This window comes from Lissotriton helveticus, chromosome 2_1 (genome assembly GCF_964261635.1).
Source record: "Lissotriton helveticus chromosome 2_1, aLisHel1.1, whole genome shotgun sequence".
NCBI lineage: Eukaryota > Metazoa > Chordata > Amphibia > Caudata > Salamandridae > Lissotriton > Lissotriton helveticus.
Window position 1 is genome coordinate 1,365,327,554 of NC_136059.1, and position 24,355 is coordinate 1,365,351,908.

General features: G+C 43.9%; 1 protein-coding gene across 2 annotated transcripts in view; it reads left to right on the plus strand.

The window, feature by feature from the left end:
* HELQ (helicase, POLQ like) overlaps positions 1-24,355 on the plus strand; it is a 494,226-nt gene that overhangs the window by 252,678 nt on the left and 217,193 nt on the right. For both annotated transcript variants that reach the window (XM_078676301.1, XM_078676302.1), the window contains one exon: positions 20,819-20,923. In XM_078676301.1, the coding sequence (XP_078532427.1) occupies positions 20,819-20,923 (105 nt within the window). The remainder of the gene's footprint in view (positions 1-20,818; positions 20,924-24,355) is intronic.

The following is a 24,355-nucleotide window of genomic DNA, read 5'->3' on the forward strand; positions in this document are numbered from 1 at the left end:
TGCCACATGGCACACAAGCACTAATCAGGGGTGCAACAGAGTGTCAAAGTGACACCCTGCCACCCTTGACCATTTTACAATTTTACCGAATCGGTATTTACCGATTCGGTAATTGACATTCATTCCTATGGGCCTGGAGGCCCATAGGAATGAATGGCAATTACCGAATCGGTAAATACCGATTCGGTAATTACCGAATCTTACCGATTCGGTAAAAAATACCGAATTATTACCTACATCTGATTTACCGATTCTAAAATACCGAATCAGTAAAATTCTGTATTTTAGAACTGTAAAAAAGATTTACCTACATCTAGCCCTCAGTTCTTTGAAAACTCCATGAGTTCTTGGACAAGTCAGTTCTCGAGAAAGGGAAAGTCCCTAGCTGCTGAAGCCGAGTTTCCCAAGAAATCGTTGTAGATTTTCGGAACTAGTGGAAGCGGCCCTGCCGTATTTGGACTGTATGAGCTGTGCCTAAACATGGTTATGATTTTTATGCCTATATAAGGATATCGTGATTTATACCTATATAGGGGCTTGAATCGGGAAAACTACAATAGGGTCCTAAAATGATAAATAACACCCACTCCACGTTATCATGTTCATCTAAGTTCCAGCACTAACATTAATAATGTAGAGCATTTGTTTACAACCCCCAAAAAACCATATAAAATGCATTTGAAATGGTTGCACACATAAAAAATGAGCATTTTGTACAGTACACATTTAAAGGCAATGATTTCATTGTAAGCATATGATAGGATATGATACTAACCAAATAAATCACAAAATTTAAATTTATGAAATGGCTCTAGATACAGAAAAAAGTCGAGACCATCCCATAACAGAATATATAAGCTAGTCTGATTTGTGTATTGGGTCAATATTATTTCTAGGAAGTGGTTAAAGAATTCTTGTTCTCTAAGAATAGTTCTACTTTAAGCAGATTACTTTGTGCCAAAGTTCAGTCTGTTTTGGAAAAAAGTCAAATAAATCGGTAGTGGAAGTAGATTTTCAAACTTTGGAAGCTTTTGTTTTGAAAAAGTGAAGGTCTAATTTCAGAGTTCAAAAAGAACGCTGTGTGATAATTTCAAAAGTTATTCTCGGTGTCAGGGGAAAACATTAAGTCAACAAGGCTGGCAAAGAAATCGTCTACCACAGTAGGTGAAAGTTCGACCACTTCATTAAGAAGGTCAATTGTGCCCAGAAGCATCGCCATCAGCGTCAGCCGCTTTAGCAATGTTCATAGCAGATGGTACCTGTGTGCCTGTTGGTCCGCGTATCTCACCTCCAGTCGGATTTGCCGGTGAGATCTCAATGAATGCCAGCATCAGGATTGGTAGCCGTTGGGGGCAACACAACACATGAGCCGTTACCGGACCCAGTAATGCGTCAGCATCCATTGGTATAACCGATGGTAGTGTTAGACAGATATCCAACAAGCATTTCTCTCCACAAAGCAGGCATCGTAGAACAGTTAAGATGCAATCTTGCCAGATTGGTCTGAATGACAGGAACCATGTGGTATTCGGATCTCTCAAACGAGCCAAGCCAAGGATCTGTGTTATGCGAGTCCTCATCCCATCCCACATGATTTTTATATAATGCTGGAGCCTGGGCCACAGCCCATTTCCTGGCATAGGTATATTTTTTTATGAATAGGAATATGATTAGAGAAGGCTGGCAAAATTATTTTTTTCCTATAAGGGCAACCTCTACCTACAAACCACTGGGACGTCAATGGGCAGCACATTTGCCCCAAGTGTGGCGGGCCTGTACGTCGCGGATTTCGAGGCGAAATATATTTTACAACCTAACGGCCCCCACACAACATCCATTAAAATCTGGAGACGCTACATTGACTACGTCCTGGTAGTATGGACAGGCAATGACGAACAGTTACAAGCCTTCCTCAGCTGGATCAACACACTTGACCCTAATTTGAACTTTTGAAACAAGTCAATCTGAGGCGACGTTTCTGGACGTGTCGATCAACGTCACCGGCACAAGACTCACTACAAAAACATACCACAAACCTACTGCTCGGAATAATCTCCTTGAATTTACGAGTTTTCACCTCCGCCCATTGAAAGAAAATCTGCCATACTGCCAGTATTCACGGATAAGACGCAACTGTTCGGATCTCCAAGACTTTAAGACCCAATCTGCAGACCTTACCGAAAAATTAAAATCACGAGGCTACCCAGTGAGCACACTGAATAAAGGTTACAAAAGAGCTCGTAACCAGCCACGGGAAGCACTCCTAGAAGATAAGGTCGTTAACACTGAAATCATACCGCTAACGTGTGTAACCACATATAGCACCCTGTCAAATTACATGAAGAAATCAATTAATAAGAACTGGAGAATCCTGTCCAGCACTAAAAAAGACTGGGACAAGCCACTATTTTCATTCAAAAAAGGACGTAGCCTAAGAGATGCTCTGGTACACACACGACCAAAAACTGGAGCCCCTGTCACACAGATCTATCACTGACACTTGTGGTTTACCAAGGGTTACTGGACACTTCCCCTGCGCAAATTGCAGTGTTTGCCACCTCACTGTACATTCAAAAACATTGGAGCTTGCAAGAGGAGGAGCCTAGCTCGCGGCCGTGATGGTCGCCTTTTAGCTCGGCTCCCGCAGCCCTCCATCCTGACTGCCTATCCTGTCTTTTATCCTGTCCCGGGACGGCACACTTTTGGGGAATTGGAAACATTACGGCTTGTTTGTACTTACCATCTGACCCCGGAGTCTTGACGTGCAGTGGCTCCGGAGTTCCGGCCTCCGAGAGATCGGGGCCTCTGCGAGACTTGGACCGGGACCTGGCCGGTGGGATCCGACGGCTCTCGGCCCCGGCCGAGAGCGAGAACCTGTGTTGGGAGCCGATGTGCGAAGATCCCGGCGATCCTGACCCGGACCTGTCCTGCTGGTCGCGTGGCAGACGTGGGTGAGAAGCCCCGGGACCTGATTCTGAGAGGGGGTGTCCCCCCGCCGCTGCTTTGTCCGGCGGCCCTGGTACTCGAGGCCCGGACTCCGCTTGTTTGGGGCACCGCTGCTGGTGCGGGCGGAGACCCGTTTTGGGCGGACATCCTTTTGGCATCGAGGCCGCCCTTGCTGGGACCCCCGGCGCTTGTAAAGTCCTACATTTGAGAACTGTTATTTCCGGGGGTCCTCGTGGGCGGCGATTGGGCTGATTCACGAAATGGCGGCCGGCCCTCTGGATCGAGAGTCACCTTGTGGCGGCGGGCCCGAGTTGCCTGATTGTGTGGGGATCGGATCTGGTGGGCGTGAGCCGACAGTCGGAGATATCCTGGAAGCCCTCAGATCCCTGTACGCTTCCCTGGCCCTGGGCGTCTCGGTGGGTCCGCCACGATCCGCCGCCATTTTGGGCGGCCGTTTCTTCTTGTCGCCCTCTTGTTTCGATGCCTCCATTGCCTCACCCCCCTCGATTGACCTGAGTGTCTCCACCGCTGATCGAAATCGTGTAATGTGCTGGTGACTTTGGGGCGCCCTGCTTTTCAAGGTTCGGACCCCGGGGACTCGGATGCTGTACTGCGACCCTGTTCGACATTGTTGCCTGGAATTATGGGTGGACTTCCTCCTGTGCCTACTTCGATGACTTTGCCTGTGTTGAAAAATGGGACCACCTCGCCCGCTCCAGTGGCGCAACTGAACTCCTGTTTCTCATGGCTCGTGCTTCGATTGTTGATGCATCGATACTTTCAGTTTGAACTATTGCTCACTTGTCGATCTATCTACTCCCCACGTAGCTATGCTAGTCTCCATTCCACTCGATTATCTGCTGATTTCGTATTTAGTATGTGGTTGTACATTGCCATGTGGTGGGTGGGGTTTGTCGCTCGGAAGGGTTGGGGGTGAAATGTACGACTTCTGCTTGATTCCCGGTATGCGATTTCGTTGCACACTTGTCTCTGATTGTAGAGGGGTGGGAGGTCCCCTTCTCCTAATATTTGGTGGCGCGTGATGGGGTGACATCCTGGTCTGTTTTTTGATTGTACTTGTCCGGTTGGGCGGAGGGCTGTGGCCCATCGTTTGTATTATAGCTCTTCTGCTCCTCCCTCCTGTTTTCTTTCTCCGCTTTTGTGGTCTTTTTGTCTCGTTTTTCATTCTTTCTTCTTGCTATATTTCGGGTTCTGGTTTAGGGCGACAGGCACGCTGTTTGAAGGGTAGGCCGTAGCCTTCTACAGGGGTGCAGGGTGGGACGGGTGGGTTGGGTTCTATTTTTTGTTTGTCTTCTGGTTCTATGGCCCTTTTGTATATCTTTTTCGTGAGGCCGCGTCTGTCCCGACCTCCTATGGTGTGTTTCGGGTGGGGGTATGGCGTCGTTACTCCTCCTGCTACATTTTGGCTGTCTTTCATCCGAATGCCATGCCCCACTTGGACCGTTAATCCTTTTGTCTCCTGTCCTCTCACCATGGGGTGCCGTGTCGGCGTGTCTTTTACCTTTCTTTTTTCATATTTCCTTATTCCCTTTTATTGTTTGGTTTTTCTTCCCTCCATTTTCCTTTCCCTTCCTCTTCCCCCCCCCTACCTAGTCCCCTTCACCTTTTTCCCTTCCTGCGTCCCAGAGGGTACTGTGACGGGCGGGTTTTCATGCATTGTCTTCCGATCCCACTGTTCTGGCTTGGTAGTGTCCCGGGTGGCGGGCGTGTTACGAGGATAACGCTCAGGGGTTGACTGTATCTCGCATATCCTGATTTCTTGAATGCATTGTGTTGTCCCCCTGATATTTTGCCCCACGCCCCCTTCTTAATGTTGAGGTTGATTACGGGATATCGGATGCCTCCGTATTGCAATTGTGCCTGTCATATGTCCTCTCCCCTTATTGTAAAATTAAGCCTTCTTTACTCCTGTGTTTTAGCCCTTTAGTTTCTGTATTTTTTTTCCCTTTTGCGATTATACGGCCTCTGCTTTGTGTTGATTGATTATGTACTATTTGCCTGATGACTCCTGATTGTTTTGTACACTGCGGCCGGCCGGCTTGGTTGTGGGCCTCTATTTGTCTTCTTTTGATATCAATAAAGGTTTTCAAAAAAAACAAAAAAACAAAAAAAAACATTGGAGCTTGAGCCAGGAAAAATCTGGACACAAAAAGACCACACGAACTGCAATACACAGAACGTGATATATCTTATCACGTGTCCTTCTGACCTACGAAATGTAGGAATGACGAGCAGTAAGGTGAAGCAAAGAATTTGCGAGCACCGCTCCAATATTAGATGTAAAAAGCTAACTACCAAAATGAGCAGGCATTTTTTGGAACTGAACCATACTACCAACGACATGCAATGGACTGTCATTGAACATCTGAATAGTGGCAACAACTTGAATAGCCGCCTTTTTGAGAAAGAACAGAGGTGGATCTACAGACTTGGCACCCACCTCATTGGTTTGAACGATGATATCCCCTGGAATACTGTGATTAAGTAAAACAATGAGTGAGTCTAGCATTGGTCACATGGAGTCGGATTAATCACCCCTCACTTTTTTATTATCTGATATTTATCATCATGCAACCTCCATCTCACCCATAGCCTAAGATAAAAACCAGTACTCTATATTACACAAGCGGCAGACTATACAGAGTAATAATATGGGCAGACATCTCATGAATCACTTATTGTCTCCATGTCCATATAACTTTATTTATCAGCCGTCCTGTAATAGTTCCAGGCATGTAAACTGTCACCCAGCATCAGCTACGAGCTCTTTTGGAGTACTGACAAAGTCAGACTCTTCTGAGCCATTAATATAACCGCGCTGTATCAATATACCACCCGAATCCATCTCCTGAGGTTCTATGCGAGTAATTTCTGTCTGCGTTATGAAGCACGATCATCTCGTTTACCTCTTGTCACCTAGCAACCAACTTCCATAGAGTCCCGCTCATGTGACCATAACGTCACTAACCTCCGGGCATTCCGAATGGCTGCGACAGTCCGATGACGAGGCACTGTTCCAGGCCACGCCCACCCGGAAGCAATTGCCGCCTCGCCGCTTTACTTACATAAACGGCTACCGGACCCCGCGCCAACATCTTCAGGGTCCAGTCCGAGGGCGATGCAGGTAGACTGAGGGTGCCGAGCAGCAAGGGCGTGAGTAAATCCTTCCAATCCATGTGAACAAGACCGCTAAGCTAAGTACCGATCCGGCTACTAATGACTGCTTGTATTTACAGTTATGTCATGTTTTCTCTATCCCTTGGTTCCGACACTGAGCAGGGTGTGCCGAATACGCTCCCACCCCCCTCCTGAGACCCATGGTGATTTATTTAAATGCCAAAAAAGTGAGACATTTTAATTTACTTTTTGCGATAGAACTCTGACCGTTAACTTGATCGCTAATCTGAAGATTTACTTCTTGCTTTTAAAATCCACAGTCACACTTAGCTCATATCACATATAGTGCACAGCGCTTCCCACGTATTAGCAGCTATGAACCCAGGGACAAAAGGTGGTGATAACAATAGCGCTATTCAACCACATTCGTCTCTATGCCACTAAATGGAGCACCATAGACCTACAGTAGCAATCAGTACCAGTACTAAATGTCTGTTCTGTCCTGTATGTATGTCTGTGTCCCCCTTTTCCATTCCAGGTGCAGAAACCGCAAAGTTAAAGCCTCCTAAACCAGGAGTTATTAGGAACACATTTATTCTTCCTAATTTTTTGCACTTTTTCACTTTTTTGTTCATTTTCACTTTCACGCCCCTAGGTAAGGGTGGACCTTAGCGCGTCCATACCGCCAGGGTATAGAACACTTATAGTCCTGAAGAATTGCCGGGTAAAATTACACCGTTTCTATGGCAAGAAACATGTCGACTGATACATAGGAATCTACCACTCAACTTAAAGTGGACTGCTTCCATACACATAAAATTTTAAATACTGTCTTTAGTGATCATAGAATAAAAATTACTTTTTGATACACTACTGACTATTTTAAATACGCTCACCACTCATTAGTTTCTTTGCACAACACGTCCTGAACTCATTATCCCGCTCCGCAGTAGATCTGGCGTTGTAGCACACCAAAGAGACACTCTGTCTCTTTGGTGGAGCCTGATGATGAAGCATGTCATCACTAGGTGGTGAGTGAGGGCTTTCTTTAACGTCCCAGTGAGGTTGTTCCTGTACTTTAAGTTTGTTGCTCCCTACTGTGGTCAAGCCTACTCCTTAAGACACTCTTGTTTTGTTTATTGATGAATAACCGGGGAATAAGAGTGTCGTACTACTCTCCCTACCTCTCTTCTTGTTGAAGTATAATTATTTATTCGCCATGTGGGCACTCCCTGACAAATTCAGGTGGCCATTCTTTTTCAGCCATAAGGATGTCATAACCCTGGTATGGTAGTTCTTCCCAAAAGAGTGCTTTTATTTTTCTAGTTATGTCCTCTTCTATCCGGAGTGTTACTTCATATATCTTATGGGGTACACTAACCCTGGTGTCAGCAGTTTCAACCTGAATGTATTCATTCAGATCCACTGTCTCCACTTGATCTTTCAGGATCCTGCTGTCTATGGTGACCTCTGCTGCGCTGTCCAGCATTGTCTGGGCCCACTCCCCGTTCTTGAGTTGTGTTCTCAAGATCCTCGGCATGTCTGATTTTAATACTTGCTACCTTCGTTTTGGAGAATTGAGTTTTCTTCTTTTTTGGAACGTGTTGATCGTCTTTGGACGTCACACGTTCTTCTTTGTGTTCTGATCGACCTCTTCTTTCGGATTTCTGCAAGGAAGTCTGAAAGGTACGAGAGGATCATGTATCAGTATCTTGATATCTATCAGGTTTTCTTAAATTATCCCTATTTCTAAGCATATACCTCTTTTCAGAGTGCTCCTTTTGAGGAGATCTACCTCTGGACTGAGAGCGCTTCTCTTTAGGAAGTGGCTGTCTACTATTTTCCCATTTCTTTTTAGGAGTAGTTAGATTAATTTTGATTAAAACTTTTTCAGGATTTTCTGTTAGTTCAGGCTTTAAAGGTTTCCTTCCCAAACTATCTCTTCCTAGTTCTTCATAGGATTTTTCAATAATTCTGGCAGGTTCATACGGTTGCTCAGTAATATCAAGTTCTTTTAATTTTTGGCGGATTGCCACCGATGCTGCTTCACCTTTAATGTTAGCTAATAAGATAGCTGAGACCTGTTTGAAATCTTTCAGTAATTTCATACCAAGATTCAAGGCTGGTTCTGGACCATATTATTTTTGAATCTGTCTCAGAACGTCTGGTATTACCGCCATAGACGGGACAGCATGTGTTTTTGTGTAGATTGAAGCAAAGACTGTACCCCAAGTGTCACAGTCCTCCACGTGTGGCGCAATCCCCATTGGCAAACAGATTGTTAGAATCCTGTGTTTTTCATGAGGTGTACTATCGGGAAATACTGCCTCTATTTGAGTAATTTACTGGGCTAACCAGAATGGAATTTGTTCCCCTTTTGAGGGCAATTTACCAAAGACTGATTGTATAGTCTGTGGTGTGATTTTGTTTGTGTTTCCCTAATGAGGGGTGTGTTGTGGAATTCTAATAGCAGGTTGGACTGTTAAGGTCCGCATGACATATTGTACCAATTGTCTATGTATTTTAATTAATTGTTTTAGCTGAACTAACAGTTCTACATCTGACATTCTTTCAATGTTAGGATGTGGTGTATAGCTGGCTAGTACCGGCCATGTTGCTCCTGGTACCACCTAGTGGACCGAGCCTGGTAATGTGATTTTGATGTTGTAGGGTGCCTTTAAACCAGAGCTGATGCTCTTGGTAAGTTAGTGGAATTTCAACGTCCTCGAAAGGAACGTATTCCGCTGGATGTTCCTCCATCTTGTAGAAGTGGAACACATGTGTTGTTGGATTTGCTTGTGGAAAGACAATCCATGAATAGAATACCTCTGTCTGCCGATATTCATGAGCCTCTATGACGAATATAACCGTACCACCTCTCGGTGATAGGCCATTTTCTATAATCTTTATAACTATGGCTTTTTCTTATGTTTTCCGGGATGACTAGAGCATCCGGGTCATTTTCATTAAACCCTGTGGTGTCTAAATCTGGTTGAGTTCCAGATCCACTGGCTTCGGTGTTGTCGTTATTCGACATTGTTTAATGAAAGTTTGCAGAGCAAGTTTCAAAGACACAAAGATAAGGTGCACAATATTTTGGAACACTGTATCCTTCAACGTTGAACAAACCAAAAACTAATACATAGGATTGTCGTCCTACTGAGTTATGGCGGATATTTTATCCTTTGACCCACTCCAGACGTCTATTGGAGTATTTACGGGAAAAAGGAGTCTCTGTGAAAAGCACGACTGAGTTACTCTAGTATCTAGTGTTAAATTAGTGCCTTACCAAACGTTGGGCGCCATGTAGTGTAGTTCTATATTCCCAATACGCTCTGCCATTGGAATAATTTATCCTATAGATTAGACGTAGGACTGAGGTCTACTAGGTCTCTATTGAATATACTAGACTTAATTGTGTGCGCCAGCTAGCTGAGAGGTCACTAGAAACTTTCTCGAATTCACAAGAAGGGATTAGTTTCTGACAACCGCATAAACATGACAACTTTGTTTCCCCAAAATAAAACTGATCATCAGAGTCGTGGAAACAACAGATATATATTTCACTCAGTCAATCGTGCATGCTTTGTTTCACCAGAGTTGCAGAGAAATAGATAGACGGGCGTTTTCAATAAAAGGATTTATTGAACAGTCTTCTTTCTCAAGCATAAGAAATGAACTGCTACGATCATAAAACTGGTTGTAAAATATAACGCATACAGTATAAAAAGTAGAACAAAATAATACTGTAAGAGCATTGTATGGTTCCTAAACCATAGAAAAATACATACATAAATAACAGAGGCTAAAAGTACTCAACTGGTGCTTCTAAAATACGCCTTACCCGGTTTCCTAAGCTTAGTACGAGGGAAGAAGTAAGTGAGGTGTAGCATAAATGTAGTATTCTTTTGCCAAGAATCTGTCCAAATTTCTCTTAGGGTCTAACCAGCTCCGTACCTTAGTTTAGAATGGAGAAGGTCAGTCTCGGGACTCGATTTCCCAACAACCGGCAAGGGTAGCTTGGAAACACTGAAACTGGATTTCTCGGCAGGAGAAAAGACAGCGTCTCTCTCAGTGCGTCTGCTGGAGGGTCGGCTTCCTTCGGCACTTGCTGTAGCAGGATGCGTCGGGCAAGTAGATAATCGAACTGCTCCAAACCACCGTGTGATGGCTAAGGCAAGTGAGGGCATATTTATACCTTGAAGTTGCCGAGTTTGACGTAAAGGTGGACATAATAACATCATCAAAGAGTCTGTCTCAGTTCTTTGAAAACTCCATGAGTTCTTGGACAAGTCAGTTCTCAAGCAAGGGAAAGTCCCTAGCTGCTGAAGCAGAGTTTTCTAAGAAATCGTTGTAGATTTTCGGAACTAGTGGAAGTAGCCCTACCGTATTTGGACTGCATGAGCTATGCCTAAATAGGGTTATGATTTCTATGCCTATATAAGGATATGGTGATTTATACCTATATAGGGGAAATTACAATAGAGTCCTAAAATGATACATAACAATAATTTAGTCGAAACTGCGGCAAAATGTTGTCCTCCTTTGCTGCATAATTAGTTCCAGTGGCCCTACAGCAAGCAGCACATGTTAAATGTGTTTTTGAATGAAGCAGAGAGACTGTGAAGTTTGTGAAATTAGTTTGGGGTGCGTGCAAATTCTGCATTGCCAATCCCTGATGAGCTGCAGCTACTACTTCTGAAACAAGGACAATGGAGGTACCTATGGGTGAGGCAGACTGGCCTCAAGAGCAGGGCCAGCCTTAGCACTGGTTGTGCCCTGTGCATTAATGTTTATTGACCCCCAATGACCACCTCTACCATGGATTCCCTCACTACCACCTTTTAACAGTGCCCCTCAAGTCTCCATAACCACACTCTCTCTCAGATGCACTTAATTTGATTTACAGCACCACTCATACCAGTGTAGGGTGTCTGAGCACTTTATATCCCACACATTACTCGGAGACAATTAATATGTGTGTAAATCACTGTATAGAAAATGTTACATAAGACTAAGGACTACAAGTTGTAAGAGTCACATGAAAATCATACTAGTAGGCCATAAAGTTTAATAGTGATTGGTCCGGAGAAACACAAACTCAGAATTTAAAACTTAATACCACGATTGGGGGTTCTCTTTAATAATCAGAATAGATTTTTGTCCAAAAGAACACTTTTGCAACATTAGGATAATCAGACTGGGGAAAAACATAATGCTCTAATTTATACCTTGCAGTTTGTATGCAACTCTTAGATGAAAGTTAATAGCTCACTGTTCTATTTTAGGATTTTAACTTATAAACTGCACATAACAAAAGGATCTCTCTGACAAAAGCAGTATCCCACTGACCTATTTACATTATGTGCACTTTGTGATCTGCATTGGACATGTTCTTTGCAGCCGGCACATTAACGCTCTGAGCTACCTTTCCATGAATCAAAACTTCCACTAGACAAAATGATCTCTCTCTAGGAAGAACATTAAACACCAGAGTCATCATGACATTTTTATTTTTGCCGAAAATTGCTGGAGGCCAGGAAGAAGGCAGCATGTGCTTTTCAACCCTTAATATACTTGCAAACATAATGCCTCCACCCAAAGTCAGCACCCGGTGCGGTCACACCGGTTGCACTGCCCTAGAGCTGGCCCTTCTCAAGGGTCCTGTAACCACAGTGACAGAGTCACTGTTGTTCTGGCTGTGCTGCTTCATAGGCCTGCCCGCAAGACTGGAGGTGAACTTCAATATGGATTGTGGTGGGCAAACCTTGAAAGTTAACCCACACTTGCCACTGCTAGGGTCCACCTGCTGGTGCTAAGACACCAGGGCTTCTAAGGACTTGCAAAGCCTTCTAAGGTCCAGCATGGAACTGTGCTCTCTCAGGAGAATGGTCTGGTGGACTGGTTATTAAGGCTGAACCTGGTTCCCCAGTTCTAAATTCAGCATAGTGTCACATCCTCTTCCCCACTGAGCACCATACTGCCCCACTGAGAAAAACTCACACTGCCTTCAACTACAACCCAATTGCTGCAAGCTATAAACACCTAGATGTGGCTCAATTTAAATGACGCACGAGACAAAAGCAATATGCAGCCTACAAAAAAAGAGTAACAACATCCTGTAAAAAGCAAACACTCATAGGGAATGCAAAATTTAACAAACCATGTGAAATGCAAGCAGGAACAACATGGTTACCTTAACGCTTTTACACTCACTATTCAGAAATCAGTGAGTGGTTTTGCCTAAAAAGTTAAGAACTTGACTACAGGGCCCTGAATGGACCCATTTCAATGTCCATTTCTTTTATTCTTACAAAACGTAAGCAGTATGGTAAAAAGACCACATCCCTGGACACAGAGCCGCAGTACACATTTTGTTTTCTTCCAATCCACACTTTGCAGTACCTCCAGGATTGGTGCACGAGCTGCAAGCCCAGGGAAAACAAAGACAAGAAAACAAAAATAGTGCTTCACTGGAAAACTTTGTAATAGTGGAGGTAATGTGTTTGGGTGTGAATAAAATCAATCTGGCCAGTTTGCTACCGCTCTCTTACTTTATTTAGTTATTTTTCATATTTTTATTCCAGGTGTTGAACTTTGGATTTAAAATACGACATTTCCAGCAAAAATGCCTTTCTTTTTTGGATCCATTTCACAGGGGAGCAAATAAAAGAAAGGAGAGGAAAGAGAGTGAGAACCCCGTCTTGAAGTCAGGGTTTTGAGTGAGGGAAGAACTGTGTAGACAGAAAGAGAGGAAAGAAGGAAAGAGTGTGGGGGGGGGGGGGCAGCTGAAGCGACAGAGCAGTAGTGGACACTGTTTTTTTTCTTCTCTGGGCAAGACAGAGTCCTGTTACCCGTCCTCGAACGAATGCCAGGAACGCCGAGCTTTATTTATAGGCGATAGTGATTTCCTGCGTCCTGGTACGCATTTTCAAAATAAAAACGTTGGGGAACGGAATCCTTGGAATTGAAGAAGTAGGGGCACGCGGTGCCCTGCCGATCCCGCCCACTTCGACCACTGACCCGGATCGTCTCAGCTATGCCTGATGTGGGAGGGGGAAGAGAGGGGAGGGAAAAGTGTCCTTCAGCATGGGCCGCCAAGAGAAGGCAGGTAGTGTCACTCCAGTTCGCACTCACCGAGCCACCCCACTTGGTCCTCCGCTGCTATCACACTCCGTGATCCCGCTCGGCACCCAGGGCAGTTTTCGATGAGCCCCCACACAACAGGACGAGGGGTGGAGCAGGGTGAAAGGACTGTACCTCTGCACAGGCGTCTGGCAGCAGAGTTCTTCCTCACGGGCACCTCCGGGACCCGCAGCGAGTGGGCACCAACACAGAGGGGCCAGGGTCCACAATACGCTCTGCAGACCGCACTCTCCGATGTCCAGAGAGAAGTGGGGGCGCACTGGAGGCGCCCACCTCAGTTGCTCTTTGTTACGGGGCCACAGCGGTATCGTCGTACCCCACGTCCTATGCGTCGTCTCTGTCCCCGCCTCACTGGGAAATGGCATCTAACTCAAGGCCCCATTTAGGTTCCTCTGGCTACAGTGGCGTCGTTAAGCTTCCAATTTGCCGGGAAGCCCTGAGCGCTCCGCTGTACAGTCCTGCCCAGCCAGGCTCAATGTGGCACAGCACAAAACAATGGCACAGGATTAGGGTGCCCGGGCTCAAGAGCTTTCTCAATCAGTGTCCGCCATGTTCGGCAGTCACCATTCACCCCCCTCCCCCACCACCTAGAGCTGATGGTGGACACAGATTCATCAGTACAAATGACAGACAACACCACAGCCACGTGTTACTACAAAAAGCCAGATGATGGGGGGATCCTGTTCCAGAAGACTCTGTGCCTTTGGAGGTGACGACTCACCAGGGCTTTTCTCTGGCCGTAAACCACCTAGCGGGATTTCTAAACACCAGGACGGACAATTTCAGCAGCCGATGCCTAGCAGATCATGAATGGATACCTGATATTGCTGCAGAGAGTCTTTGAACAACAAGAAGAACCCTACCTTGATATTTTTGCCACGCCAAAGTTACCAAGGACTCTGTTTGTCGGTGACACATTCTTGCTTATGATTCCTGTATGCCTTTTTGCCTCTACCACTCTTGGGTCAAGTTCTGAAGATCAAGACCGACCAGGCCCAAGTCATCCTATTGGATCCAGATTGGGCTCAGAGGGTGTATTATCTGGAACTTTTGGACATAAACATCTATCCTCTGATCATGCCGATGCTTCATGTTACTGTTGCATTCACAGGGCAGTATCCTGAACTCAGTCCTTCACAATCTGCACCTCTGTTCATGGATATTGGGTGGCAGCAGATAGTTTCCTAGCATATGGTATCAAGTTTCGCCAGCGCCTTTAAGTTAAATATCACTAGTAGACTGAAGCACATATTGTGCCAACACTAAAGTGACAATGCAAAGCATGTCTCCGGGCTTGCCTGGCAGGCTGGGTGTGCAGTTTTAGAACTGCCTGTTTGAACTGGCAAAATAAACCTTTTGTCAGGCCAAAATCTTTCTTTTCACTACTTACAAATCACCCCCAAGGTAGGTCTTAAATACCAATTGGGCAGTGTGCATGGAGTTTAAAAAGTAGGACAATTATATTTTATGTTTCACATGTTCTGGCAGTGAAAATCCTCCAAAGTCCTTTTTTTCCCACTGTGGCAATGCTGACTGTCCCATAGGGAAGCAGTGTGTTACATTAGAACACCGTATAATACTTAACCTCAGTCTGGGAGTAGCTATAAAAGTGATTCAAAGACTCATCTGACTAGTAATTTAAAATCCTACCTAATGGTCAAGTCGAATTTTATATTATTATTTTGAAAATAGCACTTACAGAAAGTTAAGTTTCCTGCCTGAGCCAAATGTGCCTTTCATCCAGTGCTCAGTGTCATCTTACTGTTTATGGCTCCCTCTGGTGAGAGGTGGATTAATCTCAGATAGTGGACACAAGCTTGGGTGCAGAGAGATTTTTTCCTCTCCAAGGGGGAAGCCTTCCCAACCCTTTCCTGCGCTTCAAAGGATGTCTACCCTGTCACTGGTAGATGTAGCTCACACTTTTGTGTCTTCATAATCAACTTGTCTAAAAACCCAGTGGTAGGGTAAGCTACCCCAGAACAGGATTGCAGTGACCAGAAGAGGTGGTTTGCCCATTATAGCCACACTTCTGCGTGGGCACAGGGAGCTCTGCACAGGAGACGAAAGGTTCTACCATGTTGGTTTTAGGTAGAGAGAGGCATAATGGGATAGTTTGCAGTAAAACACAGGACATGCTGCAAAAATGGATGGAGGAAATTCAGGGTTCTAATTTATTTTATTTTTTCTTTTATTATTTTGTTTTGTTTCTTTACCCCATTGGTAAGGGAGGGGGTAGTAGTTTTGCTCACCCACAGGCTGGTACTGGACATACATGTGGCTAAGCCTGTCCCTCCTCGTAACACAACTAGACCTGTGGAAAACAAGAGGAGTACTGCACCTTCCGATATGACCTGAGAGGAGAACCCTAACGGCTGGGCCTGCTCCCACTTATACACAGAAACAAGACGTGAACTCCAAGGGTCAGTAGGCTGACCTCCTGTTAAGCTACAGGGACACAGAAGCTGCACAAAGCCCACTTTCCTTAAAAAGCCCAGCTGACCAATTTCAACTGGACCTTCCCTTGACCCTGCTGGAGGCTTCTGTTGGAGTAAGTGCTGCTCTGGATGCCCTGGAACCATTGACTGGGATTTGAGTGTGCTCCTCCAACCTAAACTGCAAAATCTGGGAAGTAGAAATGTTTTGCTAACGTTTCTTCTGAAGAACCTGAGAGAGACTGGGACTGCAGTCAAGCCGAAACTGTTGAATCGCCAGTCCCATCCATAATCATGGTCGGCCCCACGAAAGTAGATCTGACTGAAAGAAAGTTTCTAAGTCTGAAAGTAGAGGGCTTCACAGACAGCGACATTGAGACCTTCTTGTGCACAGACACTGGACTTCTCCTGCTCTGACCTTTCCTTCTTTTGTGAACGACCGCACTAGAACCCCACTCTTCAGCAACCCTCCATCATGGAACCCCGGCTAAGATCCAGTTTGTTGCGCTGATGACTCGTCGTTGTCCACCTTTTCTCCCAAAAAATGTTTAATTCCAAAGGTAACTCTTTGACTGGGACCAACTGGGTCCTCGTCTCCAACCTGTGCTCCATCGCAGTCGGCCTCAAGCCTTACGTTTGTCTCTGTCTAGCGCAATCATTTTCCCTCAGTTGCTGCTTTGCGCTTTTTGCCTCTATTTCCCCTTATTTGATTTTTTTTTAGGGCTCGCGCCCTGCGTTGCACGGCGCAGCAGGGTGAGAGTCCTTTTGTCTGGGGTTTGAAAATGGACCCTGGATTCGCACAGGCTCGTGCGTGGGCTTTTCCTTTAGGGTTCCACTACTGGGCTTTGTGTGCGTGTTTTTTTAAACCGAGCACGCAATAGGCCAAAGGCGTGTGCATTGCTCTGCCCATGGCCTATTGGTGTCTGTTACGCGCACCAAAGCCCATATGTTTTCAATTATTGTGCCCAGACACGGGCGCGATAATTGAAAACATATGTCTAGCAGTGGCGCGTGCGCACCACTTGCGGGCGTGTTTTTTAATTTTTTTTTTTTTACAATAATGATCACTTTCGCGATCACTTTCAGTGCTGCTTTTTTCCACTGTAATGGTTTGTGTGTGCAAGACTGGTGGGTACGCCAGCGGGGATCTTTTTCTTCAAAGAATGGCACCCAACGAATGCCTTTTTTAGAGGCTTTTTGATCTGGGACTTGACGTTTCTCATCAAATACGTGTTTGGAAAGGTGCAGGCAGACTTGGAAAATAGAGGCAATCATTAATAACACTTCTTGCCATCGGTAAATATCAAATTGTGTTTTTGCGGGATTTTTCCAGAAAGAAAAGTAATTAATTTCTTACGTCACCAGACCAAGGAGGCGAAAAAAAATAAACCGACTATGGAAAGGCCGTTTTGTAATCTGTAGGCCTGTGTTGAACCACACAAGCTTGGCGAAGGTGTCTGATCCTCTGCAATTGAGTTTCGGAGGTACTTCCACCCACAAGAACTTTCTGGAAAAGAATGGAGCAATCGCGGTCTTGTCATGTCGTACTCTGCAAAGCTACCAATGAACAAATGTCCTGTGTTCATAATGCGGCACCCCATCTCCAGAGCAATCGCCACCTTCCCGGTACCCCATTGAAGTCTGTACACCACAGGTCTGGGTCTGAGCGCAGCTGTCGTAAACTTCAGTGTCATCCAAGAGGCCTAGAGCGACCATGGCGCTCTAATGGTGCAGCTGACCTCACTAGTTGGAATCCGCAAACCATTACCAGCACTCAGAAAAACAGACGGCGAAGAGCATTTCAAACTCCTGCGCAGGATTAAATAGTCCCTCGAATCAGTAGTAATGATAAGGGGATAGAAGACCAAAAGGGAAGGCTGGGCAAACATGCAACAAAAGTCGAACATCATCAAGGGTTGGACCCCTCTGGTCATTGAACTTTGCTTGCTCCTGCCAGGGAACAGCCCAAGTAAAAGCAAAAAGGCAATGACCTATAGCCTGGGATATGGGCAAGAGATTAAAAAAAAGTACTCGGAAATTAAGGACTGGAACAGGACATGGTCATTTGAAATAAAATGATTGCGCTCATTGCTTTCATTATGAAAACATTATATGCACTCTTCAAAAAATACATTTTTACAATAAAAGCAGCTGATGTTCCCTGCACTACAGCCCCTTCTGTTCGGCTCTAGGCACAGGCGCTTTCTATTTATAAAGAGTGTGATATAGGGCATGTCGCTCAAAGGGAATGGGTGGTGCGTACGCATCTGACAAGAGGTTACACAACTTGGAAAATACCCAGTTAGGAGGTGCCATTAAAAAACACGCCTCTTATTCAGTCATGGCCAGACAACTCGTTGGTATGTTGTTTAAACGACAGATGACAATCCCACCAGCTTAACTAAAGTTACAATTAACCAGGGAATAAAACACTGACCCGGCTCAGTGACATTAACTAGCAGAACAGCGCAGTTACCAAGCGTCCGTTCCACATCAGGTATTGGTGAAAAGAAGAGATTTTAAATTAGGGTCAACTGAACAATTTGGCCCGTCCCTTAAAAAATATAAATGTACGAACCCGCTGGAATTAATAGAAATGTCCACAGTGCCGTGTTGATGCGGGTTCAGAAAACAATCAGCGGAGAAGTCCTGCTGTCAGGACTGAGTGCCAGGCTGAGTGCCCAGTCATGGACTGGGACGCATTTGCTTCTTAGCTTGGCACACCCCCTGCCAGTTTGGGCTTTATTCAATTGGGTGATATGCTGCTCTGGGCTTCACGCAAGGATTCACCTTCCAGCATAGTTCCCGGATGTAATAATGTATCTTCTACCTAAACACACGCGGGGACGTAGATTCAGCACGGCCGCCTGTCTCGCGCCTTATCTCACTGCCTTCATATTCGATATTACTTCCTTGAGGTGGTTTACATCCTGCCACTCAATATTTAAGACAACTGGTATTTATATTTCTTATGTAATGTTCTATTTCTTATGTAAAGCGCTGGGACACATCCTCTTATGTCTCCGCCATATAAAACTGCCTAATGAAACAGGTCTGAGGAAAGCGTGAAAAGGTGCTTGCATGCCGGAGTGAATTAGAACATTGGGAAGAGCGCTGCATGTGCTACATTTTTAAATCTGAAATTTAGCCTGGACGTCCTATGGCTTGTTGATGAAATGTGGGAGGAATTCGGGGAAGTTGAGTAGTGGAAGGGTAAAATGGAGGGGTCACAGAAAAGCACTGAGGGGAAAGAAGAACAGAGCAAAAGCAACAAGCATTTACAATGCAATACGTCTCGCATTATTAATGTTTGAGCTATTGGTGTTGCATTATTTAGCAATGCCAATAGCTCAAACTTAAATAATACGAGACCTATTGCATTGTAAATGCTTGTTTAATTTGCTCTCTTTGTTCATTAAAATATCCTCTATTATTGGAGTGGGATTGTTATTGTGTTGTGTTTTTTACTTTTTAACTGTTTTCGTACTTCTAAATGCTTTACACATTTTCTTAAGTTAAGCCCATCTGCTCCATGCCATAGTGCATTCCACTTTAGCCAAGGCTGATACTATTGCGATGGTATGTGGAGTGCCTGTGCTGGATATCTGTCAGGCTGCTAAGTGGGCATCAGTGCACACATTCACAAAGCACTGTTGCCTAGACAGTCAGGTCCATCTGGATTGGCATTTTGCTCGTTTGGTCCTGCAGGACATTTTGGTCTGAGCCATTCCACAGATCCACCACCTGTGGAGGTACTTCTTTGGAATCTATTCACAAGGTGAAAAATCTACGGTTAGAAAGATCCATTAGTAGATCAAGTTACTTACCTCCAGTTATGCTCTTTCTAGTGATGCTCTATCTAACCTATGATTGCTCACCCCTTGTCTCTTCCCCATTCTGTGGAACGTAGTTTTTCCCCCATCTAAAAAGGTCCCAATCTAGTGATCTGAACACTAGTCATACCAATTAGCTAATGTGATCTGCGGGCAAGCCTTTGAGAACAACTGATGTCTGCATGGACTTTTTGCGTATACAGATGCCCACTGATCACTTCCAGGGCATTGCATTGGAGGTAATTTTAATTCATCCAGTAGCAGACATGTCTTAAGCATTTTGTACATTGTTTATTTTGATTTCTTGTAAGTTTTTATGTGAAGTTGAATGTCCTAGTGATAAGATTAGATCTTAGCCTGTGGTCCTGGGACTCCTGGGGATCAGCAAAGCCTACTTGGTGTAACATTTTAAAATGTTCTGTCAATGTAAAGTAATTTGAATTTGGAGGCTGCAAATTACAATGGTATCCTCAAATTGATTTGTGGGGCATTGCAAGTTTATCAAACAGAATACAGTATGGGCACTGGGATGCCTTCATTGAATTTAGATAAGCTCCAACCTTCCAGTTAAAACTAATATTGTTATTTGTATGGATTTTTGTGAATTACATAAAACATTTCAGCATTTGTGTATTGTTTAATTCATCAACATTGCTTGGCCTGGGTCCCTGGCTTCCAGTAATGACCCAGTGGGGTTCCCAGATCCTAATAATTATTCAGCTTGGGTCTCCAGATTCCAGAAACGATTAAGTTGGGGTCCACAGAAGTCAAAAGGTTAAGAATCCTTTTGTAGATATAGCTTGACTCGACCGGACGTCTTGTGCTTGTTAGACTAGAGGGGAGTGATGAGCCCGCATAAAATGGTTTTTGTTGATGAAGTGCACAGATTCAAAATGATATGTTGCAACTGTTGTACTGAATTATTCAGTTCCTTTGCAGGGCTTCTGCTGTGATGCAGTCCCATTTTTCCAGGTGCTCCAGTATGTGGTATATTTAAGCAACACTTTTCTTAAATGTTTCCTTTTATTATTGTTGATCAATCTCTGTGGAAAAAAAGGTTCTGAAAATATGTGCTTGCTACTTGAATTTTCAGAAAAAAGCAACTCAAACGTAGTGTAAAATTGTATTTGAAATTCCTGCCCAGTAGTCCAGAAAATGGCTTTTTGGGTGATTAATAATTATATATTCATAAAGAAACCTATCCATGTTGACCCAAAAACCTTGGGTAGTGGCCGTCCATACACTGAGACTTACAAGGCATGTATTATATACTTTTCTTTTGTTACCCTATTTTCTAACACTGTGTAATGTTTTATTGTGCAGGTTCAAGAACTAGTAAGCAGTCCTTTGGAGAATTGCTACAGCAACCTCTTGAATGATTCTTCCAAGGGAGTTCAGAGTCTATGTCTATCTCTGATTGGCTTGAAGGTAAAAATAACCAAAACTGTTATTTATATTATGGGAATTTTAGCATGTTTGTTTTTTGTGGTTCGTATTTTTATGAGCATCCTAATTTTTGTTAGAAGCTGCTATTTATGTTTATCATAGGGTAAGTTAGTTACTTGTTGCGCCACTATATTTTGAGGTTCAGAGATCGAGGGATATCTGGTAAAATTACCTCAAGATATGCAAATAAAGAAATATTAAAGCACCCTTGTGGTAAAAAAAGGTGCAAGGCAATAGACATACCAGGTTCTCAAGAGGGGAATTCGAATTTTGAAGACCAAATAAGGTTTCAGGGTCTTCAGCTCCTTCCACCTGTGAGAAAACACATCTCTCAGCATATGGGGTTAATTCAAGAGCGGAAAACACCTAACTAAATACAAGTGACCTTTTGGCTTTGTATATCTATTTTTTCATATTACCAGCAGGTTTTCGTTAGTTACATAGAGGGACGATATCCATTGTCCCTCAGGCAGATAAAAGAGAGATTGGTTTTGAGCCTGTTGAAAGTGCAAGAACTGTATTGGGCCCATCCATAAGGGATGAAACATGCAGGCTAGTCTTACCACAAGGATTCTCTAATAAAGGTATTAGAATACCTTGAGATGCTTTTAACCCATATTCCTCTAGCTCCTTACAGGAATGGGTTAGCAATAGTCATTTCATGAACCACAACTCTGTAAGTACTCCTTCAATAGTGAAATTGAGACTGCATGTGCCCGAGATCACAGACGTGTGAAGAACAGGCCTTAAAATGAAGCATTTTTTAAAATACTTTGTAAGCACTCCCGTGGGGTGGTGTGTGTTCTCTGTATGATTTCCTCCTATTTTATTTTAATTACAGAAATAAATTGGTCACATCACGATCTTATAGAACCTTTTGGGAAATTCACACAGAAGTCTTAGACAGCAGGCACAAATCTCAGAAAAAGTTTGTTTTTGGTAGGCAATGAAAATGGTATCAGAATTAGTGATTACACAACTCAGTAATGGAAATGTCAGCCTCCTGTAGTGATATTTCGATATTCACAGACCTGAGATGTCCATGGCCTGTTTGTTCAGTGGACTAGTGCATCAATTGTTTGAACCTTTGTTTGACTTCATGGTCACAAGTTTGAATCCTGGTGAGTCCGCTGCACGTTTCATCACCCTGAGGTCCAAAAATGAATACCTTTACGTTGTAATACATTAACATCTGTTATTCAAGGCAAGAAAACCAACAAGTTAATGTGTTCTTTGCAAATACATGTTGAGGTGCGATGGGATATTGGTTTGGGAACCTTGTCCTATTTGAAACTAAACTTTTGTGTTTGACTGTATTAGTCATTTATGGGAATAGATTAAAAGATGTGTAGATCAGGTCGGGCTTGGTCATGCATTTCAAACCCTATCCATCTATTCGTGATCTATGAATAAGGTCAGCCAGTTTTTATCATGTTTTTCCTCCAGAAGAATGGTTTAAAAAATAATTTCCACCGCAGAAGAGCCAGCCTGACACTCGGTCTCATCCACAGTTCTCTTAGGTCAAGGCAATATAGCCATCCACACCAGTCTGCCAGTTGGAGTGTTCGCCTCCATAATGCCAGTTACTCACACACACGTTTACTTGCCAATCAGTTTACCAAGATGCCCCTCTCATGGATGTCCTTGAAAGATAGGCGAAGACATGGGTATCTCCTGTTTGGACTAGCAAAGACCATGATCTCTGTATTCTACTGCAAACCATGCAGTAACATAACCATTTCTCTTCTTGTCAACAACACCATGTGCATTCTCTCTATGATTGCAACTCAAGAAACACAATCTTGCTCAATTCCCATGCACATCCATTAATTTCATCCTTATCAGCATCCCACTCACATTCTCGCATGAATACTCATTTAACATACATTGTGGTTCATAGGGAGCAAATTCGACCTCTGCAAACAAAGTTGTGTGGTGTAGTTCCTATATTCCCAATAGGCTCTGCGCATTGGAATATTATATCCTATAGAATTGACGTAGGACTGAGGTCGACTAGGTCTCTATCGAATATATTAAACTTAATTGTGAGTGCCAGCTAGCTCAGAGGTCACTAGAAACTTTCTCGAATAAACAATCAAGGGATTAGTTTCGGACAACCGCATAAACATGACAACTTTGTTTCCCCAAGATAAAACGTATCTTCAGAGTCGTGGAAACAATAGATAGATATTTTACTCAGTTGCTTCTTTTCATCAGAGGTGCAGAAAAATAGAGAGACTGGCATTTTCAATAAAAATTATTTATTGAACAGGCTTCTTTCTCATGCAGAAGAAATGAACTGCAACAATGGTAATACTGTCTGCAAAGTATAATACGTAGAGCGAGAAGAGTATTGTAAAATAATACTGTAAAAGCATGGTATAGTTTCTAAGCCATAAAATACATACATAAATAACAAAGACTAAAAGTACTCAACTGGTGCTTCTAAAATACACCTACCCCAATGTACCTAACCTAGGTCTAGTACGAGGGAAGAAGTAAGTATGGTGTAGCATAGGTTTAGTATTCTTTGCCAAGAATCTATCCAAGATTTCTCTTAGGGTCTAATCAGCTCTGTACCTTGGTTTAGAATGAAGGAGGTCTGGTATCTCTCTCTCGGGACTCGATTTCCCAACACCCTGCAAGGGGAGCTTGAAAACACTGGAGCTGGATTTCTCGGCAAGAGAAAAGACAGCGTCTCTCTCTGTGCATCAGCTGGAGGGTCGGCTTCCTTCGGCACTTGCTGTAGCGAGCTGCGTCGGGCAAGTAGATAGTCGAACTGCTCCAAACCACTGTGTGTTTGCTAGGGCAAGTGTGGGCATATTTATACCTTGAAGGTGCAGAGTTTGACGTAAAGTTGGACATAACAACGTCACCAAAGAACCCCAAGGGAACGCCATTATTTCTAGGACAAATCAATATTCAAGAAAGGGGATATCCCTGACTGCTGAATTCGAGTTTTCCAAGACATCGTTGTAGCTTTTTGGAACTAGTGGAAGTAGCCATGCCTGTATTAGGACTGCATGGGCTATGTCCAAATATTGGTATGATTTCTATGCCTATATAAGGGCAAGGTGATTTGTACATATATAAGGGCATGAATCGGGAAAATTACACTTGACAGATGCCTTTCTGGATACATGACCTACGAATCTCGTAACCGATGTAATTACTCCCTGTCCCAAGCCCATTTCGCACATGCAAAATCAGAGCATTATTTTTTATCAATGAGACCACAAATTGTGGCTGGGTTGTTGAAGGCATTCTTTCAGCGTAAATCCTTAAGAGTATATTTGACTCCCTTTAACACTACTGTATATTATCAACCTGGTATGTTTGTCATGTATCACCCTACTAGTGTTTACCTGTCACTTCGTGCATATTTGATAAATAGCTTGTAAAGACTTGGCGTCA